Below are 20,088 nucleotides of genomic sequence, written 5' to 3'. Positions count from 1 at the left end.
GCAAATGCACTAGGTGAATCGCATCTTTTCAATGGCCTCCTCTTGTAGTGTAACTATTCTGCGTCTAAAGTGTTTTATAAATGTTGGCTGTCAGTGCCTGGAGTTAAACTCCAAGTACATCTCTAATATTGATGAGAAACTCATTGACCTGCAGCGTTAACGCAGTTCCTCTTTCCACACATACTGCTTAACCTAATATAAATTTCCAACTTTCCAATTCTAATTCCTCACAAAATTTGTGAAGGAGCAGTGCTCCGAAAGCTCGTGCTACCAAATGAACTTGTTGGACTTTAACCTGTTGAGACTTCCTGCTGTGCCCACCCTAGTCCAACGCCAGCTTCGCCCCATCATCACAACATGTAATTGTGAATTAAATCCTTTATCGAAAAGGGCGTGAAACATTTCCAAGCTCGCAGATAACAGACTAAAATATTCCTAACGGAATCTCACCCGCTCATGTCTATTAAACCGAGTCGATGTGATGTTAAATCTACTCCACTGCCTCAAACACAAACGCACAGCCATTTTTTCCCCAAAGCAGCTTCAAACTTTATCAACAACGCCAAATACAGCTCGCTCTCACCAAAACCCCGCCCATTAGAACGTGTTGCCCCGCCCCACGGGTAGATAGTCACGTGACATCCATCCGCTGGACTGCGGTGCATGGAATAGCGTTGGGTCTCCTTTCTCCCCCGCCCGGGGGGAGGGGAAAAGGCTGTACGTGGTACTCACTTTGCCTCGCCTCTATCCGGGCCGTCACGTGGTGATATTTTAGGTTCCCCCTCCGGCCTGAGAGATCACGTGGCGCTCACTGTCCCGCCCTCCGGGTCTGAGCGGTCACGTGGGACTCTGATGATGCGGGGCCTTGCAGAGCGGTCGATGTTGTTTTGGTGATGTGGTCATTAGTGCCCGTGGTCTCGGCGGGAGGTAGGCACACTGTTCATGGTTTTTTTTTGTCCACTTTACATATCTGTTATGGGTCCGGGCCGATGTTGGCTGTTGCACGTGTTAACTGCGGTTAACAGGCGTGTTGCCTGCACTCCTCTTGCTGCATAAATTACTGAGAAGTGGTCGGTTCCTGCAGTCGCTGGTGGGGAATATTAGGCGAGTGGGCCATAAGTCGAAAATCTTGTTGACCTGTATCTAAACCATGTAGTAAAGCAATTGAATGTGTATTTGGTAGGAAGGAGGCTGGGCTAGGTTCTGAAAAGATGGACAGGAAAGATGAAGTCATGAAATCTCAAATCTAATTATTACAGTACAGAACGAGGCCATTTGGCCCAACGTGTCTGCACTGGCCAGATAAAACAAGTCACCTAGCCTAATCACATTTTGCAGTCGTTGGTTCATAGCCCTGTAGGTTACAGCTTTCAATGAGTTGAGGGTTTCTGCTTCTTTTGGACAGTTGAGTCGCAGACTGCAACTATCTGAATGAAATAACAAATCTCACAACACCAGGTTAAAGTCCAACCAAAGGTTTATTTGATATTATGAGCTTTTGGAGTGCTGCTCCTTCACCAAGTGAGTGGAGAGTTGGGTTCACAAACACAGCATACCTAGGCAGACTTGATCCAAATAAACCTGTTGAACTTTAACTTGGTGTTGTGATACTGTACTGTGCCCAACCGAGTCCAATGCTGGCATCCCCATATCATATCTGAATGAAAAATCTTTTCTTCCACTCCCCTCTAATTTTTCTATCGATTGCTTTAAATTGATATTTCTGAGTCACAGATCTTTCTGCTAAAGTAAGTAGGCTCTTCCCATCCACTCTATCCAGGCCCCTCACAGTTTTGTATATCTCAATGAAATCTTACTTCAGCCACTCCTTTCCAAGAACATCCCCAACCCAACCCATCCAATCTTTTCCCCTGGTTGCATGTTTCCACTCCTGGTAGTCAGCAGGGGCTCAAGATTGGAAGTTGCTGTTCTCACTGACGAGAACATTACTTTGGCCTGGGTGGCACAGTGGTTAGCACTGCTGCCTCTCAGGTCTAGGGATCTGGGTTTGATTCCCAGCTTGGGTCACTCTGTGTGGAGCTTGCATGTTCTCCCTGTGTCTATATGTGTTTGCTCTGGGTGCTCCAGTTTCCTCCCACTGTCCAAAGATGTACAGGTTAGGTGCATTGCCATGCTAAATTGCTCTTTAGTGTTCTGGAATTCATACATTAGAGGGATTAGCAGGGTAAATACATGGGATTGCAGGGTTAGGGCCTGGGTGGGAATATAGGTGCAAACTCGATGGGCCGAATGGCCTACTTCTGAACTGTATGGATTCTATGATCATCTCTGCCCCTCCCTGGCATTGTTGTTAGATTCATACCCATACTGGGCATGAAGCAGCTTTGTATACATTTCAGTATATTATTAACCTGCCACCCCTGCTGTATATTGATGATGCACTGGCATGATGTCATGCAAATGTTGTTCACACAGATATGCACCTGTCATGCAGGCCTCTCCAGGGGCATAAAGGTAATTATAGCCCTGTGATGGAGAGGAAAATGGCCAGACAGTGTTCTGGCAATGCCCTTGACACAGGTTGATACCATGCCAGCCTGGCAGTGCCAACCTGTACCAAGGGGCTGGCCCCAGTGGCAGGCTCATGGGTGGGAGTGGACATTCATGCTGCTATGTTTATGGGCTGGGAACATTCCAACGAGCATGGGATGGCCATTGCAGTTCGGGTGCCAGCTCCAACTGATGATTGGAGGGATAGTTTTTGCAACTGCAAGCCTTTGTCCAGTGGTGTTCTGCAAGGATTGATGCTAGATCCCTTGCTGTTTTTAGTGTACATTAATGTCTGGACATGAATGTAGGCGATATGATCAGTAAGTTCATATTCAAAAGTGAGGAGCAAAGTCTTAGATTACAGGATGCTATAGAGGGGCTGGTTAGATGCACAGAAGAGTGGTAAACGGAATTTAATCCTGAAAACTATTAAGTCATGCATTTTGGGAGGGCCTAACAAGGCAAGGGAATATACAATAAGTGGTCTCCTTTTCTTCTTCCCTATGTACTCTGCGAATGGTACATTTTGTCTGAATTGCATTCAAGAAACAGTGTGTTTCACTGTATACCAATACATGTGACAATAATAAATCCAACAAAACAAAAATGGGGGGGAGGGTCTGATGCATACCAAAAGCTGTGCTTTCATAGATAAATAGATTAATATTAGAGAAATAAAGTTGCATTCGTTCACACCTATTCAGACAAATGCGTTCCATTTATTTACTTTCTAAAAACTCAGTACTATTTTGTGAGTAAACATAATAGCCAATTTGCACAGACCACCCTCCCCCCAAAGACATCAAGAGCTGCATGCTTTTTAAATAATTCATTGGGATCTTGTATGGGGCACCTCGGTTTAATGTCTTATGAATGATTTACATAACATAAAGAACATAAGAACATAACATAAGAAATAGGAGCAGGAGTAGGCCATCTAGCCCTTCGAGCCTGCCCCGCCATTCAGTAAGATCATGGCTGATCTGCCATGGCTCAGTTCCACATTTCCGCCCTCTCCCCATAACCCTTAATCCCCTCTCTTATCAAAAACCCATCAACCCGCGTCTTAAAAATATTTAGCGAGGAGCCTCCACCACTTCAACGGGCAGAGAATTCCGGAGATTCACCACCCTTTGAGTGAAGAAGTTCCTCCTCAACTCCGTTCTAAACCGCCCCCCTTTATCTTGAGGCTGTGCCCCCTAGTCCTACTGTCCTTTCTGAGCAGGAAGAGTCTCTCCACCTCTGTCCTATCCATCCCATTCATCATCTTATATGTCTCAATGAGATCTCCCCTCATTCTTCTAAACTCTAACGAGTACAAGCCTAGTTTATTCAGCCTCTCCTCATAGCTCAACCCCCTCAACTCCGGTATCAGCCTAGTAAACCTCCTCTGCACTCCCTCCAAGGCCAAAATATCCTTGCGTAAGTGCGGCGACCAAAACTGCACACAGTACTCCAGCTGCGGCCTCACCAATGCCCTATACAGCTGCAGCAAGACCTCCCTACTTTTATATTCAATCCCCCTCGCTATGAAGGCCAGCATCCCATTTGCCTTCCTGACCACCTGCTGCACCTGAATGTAACATTTCTGAATGTAACACTGAGTACTCCCCCAGTTTTACATTTAGTATAAGCCAATATTTTTGTCAAGTCTGAAATCTAAAAATCCACTCTATATTTTTAAAGACACATGTTAAATAGGAAGAAGAAAATAAAGAGATGCACAAAGGGCATCTAAGATATAAAGATTGTGAATCAAGCAAGTTAAAAGCATGTAAGTGTAGAAACAGTCATTGGTCTGACACCAATCAGCAATAAAGGAAATTAAATATTTGTCTTAATTGTCTACAATTTTTAAATTAATTCATGGGTTGTGGGCACCATTGGCTGGGCCAGCATTTGTTGCCCATCCCCAGTTGCCCTCGATTTCAGTGGCTGGCTAGGTGTTTTTAGAGGGATTTAAGAATCAACCACATTGTTGTAGGTCTGGAGTCACATGTAGATGAGACGAGTTAAGGATGGCAGATTTCCTTTCCTAAAGGATATTAGTGAACAAGTTTGGTTTTTAAGAAAATAGTTTTGTTCTTAATTCCAGTCTTAATGTTGAATTCAAATTTCACCATCTGCCATGGTGTGAATTGAACTTGGGTCTGCCTCTGGATTACCAGACTGGTAATAAAACCATTATGCTACCCCTATTGGAAGATAAAAGTTGGATAACAGGCATATCTGAAGCGAATATGAAAAATGTCATCACTGGTAATAGAAGTTCAAAAATAAATTTATTTCAAATTAATGGGACTGAAAGTAGAGGAGTCACCAGTCCTGTGTTTTTATATAAATGATTCTGAATTCAACTGCATTTTAATACAATAAATGCAATAAAATTATAATGAAAAGTTTTTTTTAAGGTGATGTATCTCTTTCTGTTCAAACCTTTTTCAAACAAGGCATTAAATTGCTGACCATGAGCTACCACTCTAAATCCAAAAGTTTTTTTAAAAATCTAACCTTTTGGATGTAATCAGCAATGACAGAGCAATCTTCATTGCCTATTCCAGAGTGCCCTGAGGTCAGTAATAGTCGTGTAGTGGAGAACTGGTGTCTCAGGCCAGGTTCTGGTGTTCATAGAAATCATAGAAACCCTACAGTGCAATAGAGGCCATTCAGCCCATCGAGTCTGCACTGCCAACAATCCTATCTGGGACTTATCCCCATTTATCTTGCTAATCCTTCTAATCTACACATCCTGGGACACTAAGGGGAAATTTAGCATGGCCAATGCACCTAACCCAGAAACTATTATTGTTGAAGGAAATCCCTTATTTATCTTTGAATACGTTTCTTGCAACAATTCAAGTATAACTGATTATCTTGATAATTCCTGTGTATTCACAGTTACAGTCAATATGAGGATTATTATTTATGACTGTTGCTCTATTTGAAGTATTTGACTAAGTTGTTCACTGTAAACTTAATTTCCCCTTTATTCATTAATATTTGTTTCATTTCCAGAAGCGCCTTACCATTTGTTAGTTGGTGTAGATTACATTGTTGGTCGAAAGAACTGTGCAATCCTTCTTCGTAATGATCAGTCCATTAGTCGTTCACATGCCGCACTTTCAGTTAGTCACCCGGCTGCCAATCTGGTGAGTAATTTTTTTTTAATGTTGCCTTTGTAGAATGAAATGCTTCTATTTTCCTCTTGTTTCAATCTTAAGTTGTTACTTGCAATTTTTAAAAATCACACAGCTCAATTGTCATTAATACAAAAATTATATTTGCTGCCATTGGTAGGAAGTATAGGATCGTAGAATCCCTACAGTGCAGAAGGAAGCCATTTGGCCCATCAAGCCTGCACTCACAACAATCCCACCCAGACTCTGTCCCCACAATCCCACACATTTACCCTCTTAGTCCTCATGACACTGAGGGCAACTTAGGATGGCTATTCAACTTAACCCACCCATCTTTGGAGTGCAGGTTAAGCAACTGCAAAAATAAAGTTATTTCTTTTCAGTGCTTAATAAAATCTGATAAATTAAAAGCAAAATACTACGGATGCTAGGAATCTGAAATAAGAATGGAAAATGGTAGAAAACTCAGTGGGCCTTGTCAGCATCTGTGGAGAGAGAAGCAGAGTTTCATTTTGTGTCCAAGAGCTTTGTTTCAGGAGCTCTGAAGAAGTGTCATATGGACTTGAAACATAGATAAGTGTCTTCAATGAGAAGTGATCTTGTAGCATCTTTAGGAATCAGGAAATTTGACATTCTGCTAATGTAATAGAGTAATGAACTTCACTGTGGAGTTAGGTTGGAAGATGAGCCTTGAGGAGCAGGTAACAGCTGCAGCGTGAGTGAATGATGTATGCAGTCTGTTGAAAGGGGCCATATTGAGACAAAAACAGAGCATAAGTAAAGTTTATTTATTAGTCACAAGTAAGGCTTACATTAACACTGCAATGGAGTGGCTGTGAAATTCCCCTAGTTGCCACAGTCCACTGCCTGTTTGGATCATGGACGAACAAAACTGAAATTTATGAAAACAAAATTAACATTTTCAGGAAGTGTAAATTATATTATCTCATTCCAACTCTCTGTCTTTATTCTACTGTTTTAAATTATTTTATTTCAATTGGAATTTTAAATTCTCCAAAATAATTTAAGGACCTGATTCATTGTAGAGGATGCTATTATGGTATGGGATGAATATGCCAAATTATTTTAATTAAGTAAATGATCATAGTAGATAGTCACAAAGTAACACAACTTGCTGATTATGGCAAATTGCATTTTTTTTAATCAGAAAGTAATATTGATTTGATGGTGAACTAGCTGATAGCTTTAACCCATCTGCTAAAGGATCCAGTGTACATTGTGTGGGTCATACATTTTCTTTTGATTTTTGTTCCTCTGTGGGGTTGTAAGAATGTCAGAAGTATGGTATATCGCTCTAAATTGCCCCAGTATACTTTAAATAAAAGAAAACTACATTGTTACTGAATTGTCTCACTTGGCCCTGTAAGTGTTTTATGGTTAGACTCGGTGTTGGAAATTAAACCTTTTTATGCAGCTCCACCTATGTAACACAAGAAATAAGAGCAGTGGGTTAAGGCCAGTGTTCAACACCCATGATGTCATGACAACAGACCTTCATTGTCTGATTAAATTCAGCACAAAGTGACCGCTTCTAATCAAAAGTTCAACATGGGACTAAGAAAGAAGTACTTGTGTAGTCACCCACTTCATAACATTGAGAAATTCCAAATAATCTAGTAATATACTTTTATTGTGTAAAGTCTTTATAACACCATAAATCCTCAGATTGCAATGTATGCATGTTAATTGGATTTGTAGTTAACATCTTAAAATAGAGGTTATCCTAATAGCAGTGTCACTTTCAGCAGAACAATCACAACATTTAATAACTATTTCATGTAGTCATGTGACCATTACAAATGATTTAACAGCTGACTATTGCCCTTGAGAAAAGAAGATTTTGATATTGAATGTTTAATATTCTAAATTTATTCCCTGTTTCTGTAAAGACTCAAGCTGCTAGAAACTCTGTACTGACGTTAAAAGATACTTCAAAATATGGAACCTTTGTAAATGAGGAGCGCTTAGAGAGTGACAGCCCAAAGATCTTGACATCAGGAGAATTGGTCACGTTTGGACTTTTCCAAAGCAAATTCAGGTAATAATTTACTGCCTTTTTATCAATGTTTGACAAATAATTGTCATGATTAACTTTCAAATTGGTCAACCCTATTTGATTAAGAGTGCCATATTTCTGGTTGTGCAACAGTTCTATTGAAACCAGAGACATTTAAAAATCAGAGTCATTTGAAAGGCCAGAGGTTTGCATTATTTCCTTTTCTTCACCATCCTAGATGAGACTCTATCTACTTGGATGAATAGATAAAAAATATACCGAAACTCATTTTGCAGAAGCGCAAGGAGTTCTTCCAGTGTCCTGGCCATTGTTCTTCACCTTCAGCACTACCAAAATAATTTATCTCATTTACTCTTCGTGAAACTTTGCTCAGTGAAAATTAGCTGCTGCATTTTAATAATGATTAAGACCATACAACTTTCTGCTGACTCTTAATCCTGGTATTAAATTTTTCCATCACTAGGTACTTTCAGATGTTGACAGAATTTGTCTACAAGCGTGGCCATTTGTCACTGTGCTAAATCCACACCTTTTTGAATTTTCCTTTGTAAGAAAAAAGTTGCTTTTCTTTCTGCTAAATGATTCAATGTGGGGGGGGGGGGGGGAAGTAACATGTTTTTTGTTGTTATACCACCTTCCTGATCCAGAAAGGTTGGAAGATGGTTCTCAATTATGCTGAAACTAACTAACTATCTTCAACCCTACAAAACCATGTAATTGGAGAAAGAAAACAATTTTTTTTGTCCATTCGTGGGACGTGGGTGTTGCTGGCCAGCCAGCATTTATTGCCCATCCCTAGTTGTCTGAGGGCAGTTGAGAGTCTACCACATTGCTGTGGCTCTGGAGGCACATGTAGGCCAGACCAGATAAGGATGTTTGATTTCCTTCCCTGCAGAACATTAGTGAACGAGATGGGTTTTTCTGATAACCAACAATGGTTTCATGGTCGTCAGTAGATGTTTAATTCCAGGTTTTTTTAATGGAATTCAGGTTCTAGCGATAATAGCTCTAAATCATTGCCTCCCCTAATAATGTTTTGCATAACCGGTTTTATGGGCCTAACTCGTCCGTGATTCCTTTACAAGGGGATCACATAACCTTTTGTTTCTACTACAAATTGACTGGTTTTGATATTTTGAGTATTCTTTCTGAGAATCACATGGCAGTCATTGTAACTGTGTCAGCTGCTACTGCTTGATTTTCCTGTGCATTCAAATGTCCCTTTTTATACTTTGCAGTACAGTAAATATATTTTTCCCCTCAGAGTGGAATATGAACCCCTGATTGTATGCTCTTCGTGTTTGGATGGGCCAGGAAAAAATGAGCTAAACAAATCCATTCTACAACTTGGAGGTCATCATACTAGCAATTGGACAGAAGCTAATACTCATCTTGTTATGTCATCAGTCAAGGTCACTGTGAAGGTTAGCTGAATGGAATAAAACAAAATAATGTTTCACATTACAGGGTTTTGTGAAGCTTTAAATCAATGCCAGCTGTAACTGACTGAGAATTTTGTTTTAATTGAACATAAAACTCTTCATTTTCAGTTTCAGTATAAAATGAAACTCCCAGGTTTTGAAATAAATAGTGATTATTTTCCACTAACCCGAATAGTCTCCTGAGTCCCCAAAGTGGTTTTAACTCTTCCAGAGATACCCAGTATGCTCTATGGATTTTACTTTGACCATAATGTTATGGACGTTTAGGCCAACGGGATTTTCTCATCCAGCTGCAATGAACAGAGATGTAGCTGGACACCAAATACGCTGCAGCAGGAGCGGCCAATAAATCGCACCCTTTGTCTTTTGGAACATAATTGATAGTATTTCTGACTTTAATAGGAATACATTTAAAATTTTTTTTACTGCTGATTTTCATTTTGGTTTTTTAAACGTGAACTGAAAAATTTCCAGGAAGCTTTACTTTATAAAGCCTGACTGCAACTTGGTAGATGTATGGATTCTTTGAAGTACTGCTATATTATGGTAGTGCGCTAAGACTTCTCTTTCTGGATTGATCATTTTCAGATGGCCCACGTGGTTTTTCTTTGAAAGCATTCTGACGTTTGCTTGGTAACCCGTCTTGAAGCAATAGAGTGGAATGACAAATTCACGCTTTCTTCTTCAGTGTTGTTGCATTTGTAACTGTGAAAAATGGAGGGGAATGCAACACAGATTTGTTTGTGTACAGTTGCCAACACCTTGATTTCAAATTCCTCCATGGTTTCACCTGTTCCTAACTCTGTAACCCTTTGCTTTCTGCAGTCCCTTAATTCTGGCCTCTTGCATTTCGCTGACTTTCTTTGCTCCTGCATGTATGCAATTTTTTCTTCAGTTGTCTCCCTAAACCTCTCTGTTTCTCCACATCTCAGTCCTCAAAATCTACCTTTTTAACCAAGCTTTTGGTCAGCTGTCCTAATACCACCTGGTGTGTGGCTCAGTGTTAAATTGTTTAAAGTGCCTTGGAACGTTTTAATAAGTTAAAGGCATTGGATACGTTCAAGTTTGATTACCAAATTACCTATTTCTTCTGTTGTTATTTTCCGAATACAAAATGCAAGTTAACACATCCAAATATGTTCAATTATGTTGCTTAAATTGTGATAGACATAATATGCTTTAAATCAAGACTTAGTTATACACAGATCAAATTGTTCTTCGGTAAAGGTAAATAGCTGACAATTTCATTTCTTTGGCAAACTGAGTTGTACTTGCCTTCTATAAGGAATTGAATTGTTGATTACATGACTGTCTATGTGTTGCTTCAGTTGGTACATACCAATGGTAATAATACCACCAATTTTTTTTTTCTTGCAAGACCATATGTGCAATGATTTGTTGTCGACCCATAGTCAAACCAGAATTTTTTGTTCGTCTTACCGAGGCAATCCAGCACAGACGACAGCTTCCCAGTCCAGAAAGGTAATGGAAATTTGTCAGTTTCCTTAAATTGTAAGAACTTTGGCAATCTCCAGTATAGTGCATAAAATCATGAGGGGCATAGATAGGATAAACACAGTCTTTTTCCCAGGGTAGGGAAATTGAAAACCTGGAGGACGTAAGTTTAGGGTGAGGGGACAGATTTAAAAGGGACCTGAGGGGCAACATTTCTTTATTTTCCATTTTAATTTCCCCTGTCTCCACGTCTACTTTAATTTCCCAACGTATACTTTCATCATTCTCTTCCTTTTTACATATTGGCAAAAGCTCTTACAATCTGTTTTTACATTTCTTGTTAGTTTTCTTTAATACTGTGTTTTCACCTTTGCTATAAATGTTTTGGTCATCCTTTGCTGGTATGTGAACTCACTCAATCATCAGACTTACTGCTCTTCTAAGTAATATAAACCTCGCCTTTTAATTCACACTATAATACAATTTGTAACCTCTTTAGTTTCTTCTATTGCAGAAAATTTCAGGCTGCATTTAAGCAACATTTAAAAAGTATATGGATAAGTACATGCATGGCAAAGGTATAGAGGGATATGGGCCAAACACAGGCAGTTGGGACTAGCTGAGAGGGCACCACGGTCAGCATGGACTGATTGGGTTGAAGGGCCCGTTTCTGTGCTGTTGCTCTACGACCCTGCAATGTACACTTTTAACCGTGTAAATGTGCCATTTTTGAAATAATGATTGCAAATTGAGAAGCATAAGAGAACAAAGGATGATAATCTCAATAGACCAGGGTATTATTTCGATTACTTCATTTGCAATGCAACTCTAATTAACAATATGTTAATGAAGTGTCAAATTGTAAACTGAAAAAGAAAATCTACAGTTGTCCTTTTTTAATTCCTGATTTTAGGAATTGTCTTGTAATCTTTCATATATTAAAAACTGTACATAGAACATAGAACACTACAGCACAAACAGGCCCTTCGGCCCACGAGTTGCGCTGATCACATCAACACCTATCTATAACCCCCAATCCCATAAAACCCCATATACTCATCCAGAAGTCTTTTAAAAGACCCCAGCGAGTTCGCCTCCACCACCACTGACGGCAGCCGATTCCATTCACTCACCACCCTCTGAGTGAAAAACTTACCCCTAACATCACTTCTGTACTTTCCTCCCCGCACCTTAAACCTGTGTCCTCTCGTAGCGACCATTTCAACCCGGGGAAATAGCCTCTGAGAATCCACCCTATCTATTCCTCTCAACATTTTATAAACCTCTATCAGGTCGCCTCTCAACCTACGTCTCTCCAGGGAAAAGAGACCCAGTTCCCTCAACCTAAGTGTAGTGTTGCAACATTCATTCTGAAATTTGTAATAAAACCAAAACAATGACGTATGTTTTGTTCCTGGCAGTTTTTCTCCACCTATTGATGAACCGGGTATCAGGACTGAAAAGCTGGATATTACAATAAAGCCCGAGAGAAAATCCATCTTTAGAGGCAAAACATTCATATTGTTGAATGGAAAACAGGTAATTGTTGCATTTCGAAGAGGAACAATCTTCAATAGTATTAGATGTAATAGCAATTTCAAATTACTGTCGTATGTCCGGATTTTTGTGTTTAATTATTGTGTGAAGGGAAGCATTATCTTCTTAGTAAAAGTAACTGGTAGTATAGTACTGTACAATGTAAACTGGAATCGGATTTTTTTAAAATATCATTTAAAGTCAGGCTGAAACTTTCTGCAATTTGTAAGAGGTTACAAATTGTATTATAGTATTAATTAAAAGGTGAGGTTTATCATACTACTAAGAAGAGTAGTAAGAAGCCTGATGATTGACTGAGTTCACATACCAGTAAAGGATGACCGAAACATTTATAGCAAAGGTGAAAACACAATATTAAAGAAAACTAACAAGAAATATAAAAACAGATTGTAAGAGCTTCTCCAAGTATGCAAAAAGGAAGAGAATGATGAAAGTATATGTGGGGAAATTAAAGTGTACATGGAGACAGGAAATTAAAATGGAAAATAAAGAAATGGCGCAAAAGTTAAATTAGTATTTTATGTCTACAATAAAAGACACTTGAAAAAATAACTTGAAAAAGCAAGTTTAATGAGACCAGAGTGACCAGTCTTGGATTTTAGGGACTGTCTTGGACTTTGTTCCCCTGTTCCATATCCCAGGTGTGAGCTTCCCTGGAATGCTATCTGTCTAGATCTCTGTCCTTTTGTCACATGATTTGCGTTTGCACAAACGCAGTCCAGAACCTGCACAATGCACATGGGCACATGTAGCCATTAGGAAACAGCAGTACAGCACAGACTAGCACCAACAGCAATGCTGTCCTCTCAGCCTTGACAGATGCATAAATGTAAATCGTTTGATTGATGTAACTCCCAGGGTTCTCTATTAAGTCTTATCTTTCCCAGTGATCTTTTCCTGCATGCTCAAAACCAGCGTGCCTTTTCCTTATGCTATACATCTATTTTACGTGATGAACTTAAGCCTTATAGAGGAGTGTGCAAGATTGCCAGTTTGATTGCTTAATATTGAATTCTGTTGGAAGGAACAGGCAAAATAATATTTAGGTCTTGCATGTTGGTGTATTTAAGTAGGTGTTTTGCCTAGTTTGGGCAGGCATGCTACTCGTGTTTGTTCAGCTGTTTCAAAAACTAGGTCAGCTGGATGTCACTGGGGATGGGGTAGTCAGTGCTGCATTGCAATATTCAGCCTGTTACTGTCTTGCTGTCTGAAAATGGGGATGAAAACATTCCCATAACTTGCGTATTTTTACTGATGTGGCATTGTTTTCTCCTCCTTTAATTTGCTTGGTGGAATGACGTGTTCCTGTTGAAAGTTTATTATTGTATTTGCATCCACCACCTTTTTGGGTAGTACAGTCCAGGTTATCAAAACAATTCTTGTTTACCCTTGGATCTTTTGTCAATGACCTTAATTTGTCCTGTGGTTACTGACCCGCCTGGCAATGAAAGCAGTTTGTCTTGTTGACTGCACTGAAGATGGTTAAGAGGAGGTTTACGAGATTGAAATCTGGAATGAGCAGATTGTCTTTTAAGGATAGGTTGGACAGACTGGGCTTCTTTTGTCCTGGAGTTTAAAAGAGTGAGAGGTGACTTGGTTGAAGCATACACAATCCTGAATGGTCTCGACAAGACCGACACAGAAAAGGTGTTTCCCCTTCAGGGTGAATGTAGAACTAGGGGGCACTGATTAAAATTAGGGGTTGCCCTTTTAGGGCAGAAATTAGGAGAATTTTCCTCAGGGTTGTGCAATTTTGGACCTCTGCCTCAAAAGGCAGTGTAGGCAGCATCATTGAATATTTTTAAAGCTGAGGTAGATTGATCATTGTTAGGCAAGAGAATCAAAAGCTATTGGGTAAATGGGAATGTGAAATTTGAAACACAAACAGATCAGCCATTATCTTGTTGATTAGTGGAGAAGGCTCATGGGATTGAAATATCTATTTCTGCACCTATTTCATATGTTCAAATGATCTGACAATTTATATGTTCATATGTACGTAACTTCTTGATTTCATGTTAGTTTCAATGCTGAATTCAAATAACCAGATAATTTGTCATTTAGTATTAAGCATGGTTTTTTCATGCATATTTTAATGAAAACACCACATCTAGTGCAATTGGACTCCCACTACCAGTTTATACTGTTTATTTCTGTTGGCTGCCTCTTGCCTTGCAGCACAAGAGGCTGTACTCTGCTCTCACTCTTGGAGGAGGAGATGTTAAACTTCTCGAGAATTGTACCTCAGATACGTCATCCCTCGAAGCACCAGGAAGCTGTGTCATTGAAGTTGGAATGTCAGATTCTCAAACTATGTCAAACTCAGCAGAAAAATGGATTGAGTCAGTGATGAAAATTTTACAACGGTACGTAACCAATCTTTATAATGATTATATTGGTCAATAGGTAACACTAGGCAGGCATTATTTATTCATTGACAATAGGTGATTTTTGAGGAATTTAGAAATTATACTTTTTGTATCTTTGTTATTTTCAGAAATATTATATTAGATGAATTAAGGGGAGGTGATGGCCTAGAGGTATTATCACTTGACTATTAATCCATAAATCCAGATATGTTCTTGGGACCCAGGTTCGAATCCCGTCATGGCAGATGGTGGAATTTGAATTCAACAAAAAAATCTGGAATTACTGATGACCATGAAACCATCGTCAATTGTCAGGAAAAAACCATCTGGTTCACTAATGTCCTTTAGGACAGGAAATCTGCCGTCCTTACCTGGTAAGGCCCTCAAGTGACTCCAGAGCCACAACAATGTGGTTGACTCTTAACTGCCCTCTGAAATGGCCTGGCAAGCCACTCAGTTATAACAATCGCTACAAAGTCTCAATAAAGAACTAAAACTGGGTGGACAACTTGTCATCGACCTAGGCACCGGAAGAGACTGCAAAACAAACAGCCCTTTCAACCCTGCAAGGTCCTCCTTACCAACATCAAGGGGCTAGTGCCAAAATTGGGATAGCTGTCTCACAGTAGTCAAGCAACAGCCTGACATAATCATTCTCGTGGAATCATACCTTGGAGATAACACCCCAGACATCACCATTACCATCCCTGGATATGTCCTGTCCCATTGGCAGGACAGACCCAGCAGGGGTGGTGGCACAGTGGTATACATTTAGGAGGGAGTTGCCCTGGGAGTCCTTAACATCGACCCCAGACCCCTTGAAGTCTCATGCTTTCAGGTTAAGCATGGGCAAGGAAACCTCTTACTGATTACCATATACCGTCCTCCTTCAGCTGCTGAATCAGTATTCCTGCATGTTGAACAACACTTGGAGGAAGCACTGAGGGTGGCAAGGATGCAAAATGTACTCTGGATGGAGGATTTCAATGTCCACCATCAAAAGCGGCTCGGCAGCAGCACTACTGATCGAGCTAGTTGTGTCCTATAACTGCTAGACTGAGTCTGCAGCAGTGGTGAAGGAACCAGCAAGAGGAAAAAACACACTTGACCTCATCCTTACCAATCTGATGCAGATGCATCTGTCCATGACAGTATCGATAAGAGTGACCATCTCACAGTCCTTGTGGAGTTGAGGTCCTGCCTTCGCATTAAGAAGTGTTGTGTGGCACTATCACTGTACTAAATGGGTCAGACTTTGAACCGATCTATCAACTCAAGACTGGGCATCCATGAAGCGCTATGGGCCATCAACAGCAGTGGATCTGTACCCCAGCACAATCTGCAACCTCGTAGCCCGGCATATCCTCCACTCAACCATTATCATCAAGCCAGGGGATCAACCCTGGTTCAATGGAGAGTGTAGAAGGGCATGCCAGGAGCAGCACTAGGCATACCTAAAAATGAGGTGTCAATTTCATGAGGTACCAAACGGGACTACTTGTATGCCAGATGGCAAAAACAGCAAATGATGGACAGAAATAAGCGATGCTATAACCAACAAAACAGATCTAAGTTCTGCTGTCATTCCACATCCAGTCGAGAATGGTGGTGGACAAGTAAACAACTCGTGGAGCCTCCTCCTCCAGTAAATATTCCCATCCTCAATGGAGGAGCCCAGCACATCAGTACAAAAGATAAGGCTGAGGTATTCACAGCAATCTTTAGCCAGAAGTGGTGAGTGGATGATCCATCTTGGTCCCCAGCATCTCAGATGCCAGTCTTCAGCCAATTCGATTCACTCCATGTGATATCAAGAAACAGTTGGAGGCACTGGATACTGCAAAGGCAGTGGGCCCTGATAACATTCCGGCAATAATACTAAAAACTTGTGCTCCAGAACTTGCCGCTCCCTTAGCCAAGCTCTTCCAGTACAGTTACAACGCTGGCATCTACCCAACAATGTGAAAAATTGCCCAGATATGTCCTGTACACAAAAAGTGGGACAGATCCAACCCAGCTAATTACCGCTCAATCAGTACACTCTCGATCATCAGTGAAGTGATGGAAGGGGTCATCAACAGTGTTGTCAAGCAGCACCTGCTCAGTGATGCCAAGTTTGGGTTTCACCAGGGCCACTCAGCTCCTGACCTCATTACAGCCTTGGTTCCAACATGGACAAAAGAGCTGAATTCCAAAGGTGAGGTGAAAGTGACAGCCCTTGACATCAAGGCCACATTCGATCGAGTGTGGCATCAAGGAGCCCTAGCCAAACTGGAATCAATGAATATTGGGCAAACTCTGCTGATTGATGTCATACCTGACACAATTGGAAGATGGTTGTGGTTGTGAAGGATCAGAGATTCCAGGACAGTCTCTGCAGGAATCCCTCAGGGTAGTGTCCTGGGCCCAACCATCTTTATCTGCTTCATCAATGACATTCCCTCCATTATAAGATCAGATGGGGATGTTTGCTGATGATTGATTGCACAATGTTCAGCATCATTTTTGACTCCTCAGATGCTGAAGCAGCCTATATTCAAATGCAACACGATCTGGACAATACCCCGGCTTGGGCTGACAAGTGGCAAGTAACATTCACGCCACAGAAATGCCAGGCAATGACCATCACCAATAAGAGACACTCTAACCACAGCCTCTTGACATTCAATGGTGTAACCATCATTGAGTCGCCCACTGTCAACATTCTTGGGGTTGCCATTGACCAGAAACTCAACTGGTCTCACCACAAGCATAGTGGCTACAAGAGCAGGTCAGAGGCTAGGAATACTGCAATAAGTAATTCACCTCCTAACTCCCCAGAGCTTATACCCCATCTACAAACCACAAGTCAGGAAAGTAATCAAATACTCCCCAGTTGCCTGGACGGGTGCAGCTCCAACAACACTCAAGAAGCTTGACACCATCCAGGACAAAGCAGCCTGCTTGATTGGTACCACATCTACAAACATTCAATCCCTCCACCACAGATACTCAGTAGCAGCAGTATCTACTATCTACAGGATGCACTGCAGCAATTCACCAGAGGTCCTTAGACAGCACCTTCCAAACCCACAACCACTTCCACTAGAAGGACAAGGGCAGCAGATAAATGGGAACACCGCCACCTGTATGTTTCCCTTCAGGCAATTCACATCCTGACTTGGCAGTATATCGCCGTTCCTTCACAGTTGCTGGGTCAAAATCCTGGAATTCCCTCCCTAACGGCATTGTGAGTCAACCCACAGCACTTTGACTGCAGCCATTCATGAAGGTAGCTCACCATCACCTTCTCAAGGGCAATTAGGGATGGGCAATAAATGCTGGCCAGCTAGTGACGCCCATGTCCCAAGAATGAATAAAAAAGTTGAGAAATATTATTGCAATTTTTTAGTCTTTCTATTTGAAGTGAAAAGGACTAGTCAATATGATACTTGACCAGGAATCCATGAAACAAAAGGTTCACGTCATGTCATGATATGTTATGAAATTTAATTTAATAAACTTGTATTTTGTATGTACCCCAATAACCTTTATTATAAATGACTTCAGCCCCACAAAACAATTGGTTGACTCTGAATACCATTTGTAGTGATTGATAAGATTAGGGGCGGCACGGTGGCACAGTGGTTAGCACTGCTGCTTCACAACTCCAGGGTCCTGGGTTCGATTCCCAGCTCAGGTCACTGTCTGTGTGGAGTTTGCACATTCTCCTCATGTCTGCGTAGGTTTCCTCCGGGTACCCCAGTTCCCTCCCACAGTCCAAAGAAGTGCAGGTTAAGTTGATTGGCCATGCTAAGAAATTGCCCCTTAGTGTCCAGGGATGCTTAGGTTAGAGGGATTAGTGGGTATAATATGTAGGGAATGGGGGTAGGGCCTGGGTGGGATTGTGTTTGGTGCAGACTTGATGGGCAGAAGGGTCTCTCTGCACTGTAGGGTTCTATGATCTATAAACCTTAGGTATAAATAGCCACTTCAAATTGGAATTATATATTTAAAACTTAGGTGTGGATTGGTATGTAACTTGTGCTAAAGTGATTAAATTGTTAGTTGTCCTTTTGGTGATTTGTATTAACCATAATGTTTTCTGTTTGATTAGAAAAAGATTACGTGCTATACCGGAGGCAGAAATTGGTTTAGCAGTTCTTCACAATTCAACAGATATTTATTGCAACCCCCAGACAAAGCCTGGTAAGTGTATAAAATATTTTCCTATAGAGCTCGATTTTACCGTTGCGTTGCACCTGTTTTTGGGCACAAAAACTTGGTAACATCAGGCGTGAGATGAATAGCATGATCTGTGCCCGTCTCCATGCTGGTTTCCTCTTTACCAAGGCCTGAAAATGGCCATGATCAGGACCATACCCGAAATGGGCATGACAGCCACGTAAGTGCATTTACATGTATTTAAATTGACTTAATGGGTTGCATGCCCAACCTTACCGGCACTTCCATCTTTATCACTGCAGTCAGCCATTTAGAATCGGCGCGAAACGTGCTCCACAAAAGTCTGATTCAGGCGCTCCAGTTAGTGAGGAGGTAGGTGCAAGCGTCCGACAGTTCTCTGTTTGAGATTGGTTGGGGGAGTGGTCCGCTGCCACTCTGTCTGAGATCAGTAGAGCGGGAGGGACCCGCGATCGACCCTGGGGCTTGGGGGAGGGATAAGGGGGTCAGTAATGTTGGAGGGGTGGGGTAATATCTGTCGGGGCCGGGTGGAGGCATTATCCGGCTGGGAGCGATGTGGCAAGGGAGTGGCATTCTATCTTTGTTTTGTCTGCGCTTGCGCAGTTGGATGTGCCGATCAGAGCTGTCGTGTTTGGGCATGTTAAGCCCTGCCCATAGACTTCGAGAGCACCATTTGGAATCGCTGATACTTTTTCTGTATGGGGCCGCCTAAGAATGGGCCTGAAAGTCAGATCTGAAACACTCCCAGTTTCAAGTCCCCCCAGCACTTAGAATCAAAATGGTAAAATAGGGCCCATAATGTCATGTCTTATTCCGATGTGAACTAAAATGAGAAAAATGCATGCAGTTGTGAGGATGCACTTAAGTTCCAACATTTCAACTTGCCTTCTATAAGTTCAGTACAATTATTTGCATCCTAATTGACCTTGTCATTGGGCCAAATTCTGGAGTTCCCTGCTCAACGTTGTTCTGAGATTCTGAAATCATTGTAAGACCTGCTGCAGTCCACAAAGTTGCAGTTAGAAATTTTGATGAGTAACTCTAGGCACCAAAGATATTGTTTCCTTGCATTTCCATTCTTATTTCACCTCTTTGAAGGGGCTGATTATTTAATATTTGTTTCAGTTTGTTTTTCATGCAAAGCATTTTCAACCCAATGTTGCTTTACTGTGGGCATGCTTTGAAAAATGGTGATTTTTTTTTAAAGAAACTTGCTGCTTTTCAAGAACAATGCTTCCAGGTCCAACACTTTCTCAAAATGTGGACATGGTCAACATGTCTGCCCCAGATTCTGAACGAATTACTGCATACGTACCAGATACACAGCCATCACAAGAACACAGTATAAGGTAAAGGAAAAACTTGCTTTTATATAGGAAATGCAAATTAGTTGTATG

General features: G+C 41.1%; 2 protein-coding genes across 4 annotated transcripts in view; one reads left to right on the top strand and one right to left on the bottom strand.

Annotated features, from left to right (window-relative positions):
* decr1 (2,4-dienoyl CoA reductase 1, mitochondrial) overlaps positions 1-553 on the bottom strand; it is a 41,480-nt gene extending 40,927 nt beyond the window's left edge. The window contains exon 1 of the mRNA XM_080194388.1: positions 451-553. Coding sequence (XP_080050514.1) covers positions 451-525 — 75 coding nt within the window. The 5' untranslated portion in view covers positions 526-553. The remainder of the gene's footprint in view (positions 1-450) is intronic.
* Positions 554-841: 288 nt separating this feature from the next.
* Positions 842-20,088, top strand: part of nbn (nibrin) — a 47,442-nt gene continuing 28,195 nt past the window's right edge. For all 3 annotated transcript variants that reach the window (XM_080194387.1, XM_080194385.1, XM_080194386.1), the window contains exons 1-9: positions 842-927; positions 5,527-5,660; positions 7,559-7,707; positions 8,951-9,110; positions 10,507-10,610; positions 12,005-12,122; positions 14,319-14,506; positions 18,606-18,697; positions 19,899-20,040. In XM_080194387.1, coding sequence (XP_080050513.1) covers positions 894-927; positions 5,527-5,660; positions 7,559-7,707; positions 8,951-9,110; positions 10,507-10,610; positions 12,005-12,122; positions 14,319-14,506; positions 18,606-18,697; positions 19,899-20,040 — 1,121 coding nt within the window. In that variant the 5' untranslated portion in view covers positions 842-893. The remainder of the gene's footprint in view (positions 928-5,526; positions 5,661-7,558; positions 7,708-8,950; positions 9,111-10,506; positions 10,611-12,004; positions 12,123-14,318; positions 14,507-18,605; positions 18,698-19,898; positions 20,041-20,088) is intronic.

Source organism: Carcharhinus amblyrhynchos, chromosome 8, assembly GCF_965287045.1.
Source record: "Carcharhinus amblyrhynchos chromosome 8, sCarAmb.v2.hapA, whole genome shotgun sequence".
Lineage (NCBI taxonomy): Eukaryota > Metazoa > Chordata > Chondrichthyes > Carcharhiniformes > Carcharhinidae > Carcharhinus > Carcharhinus amblyrhynchos.
Note: the sequence above shows the minus strand (reverse complement) of the source record. Positions and strands in the feature narration are given on the sequence as shown.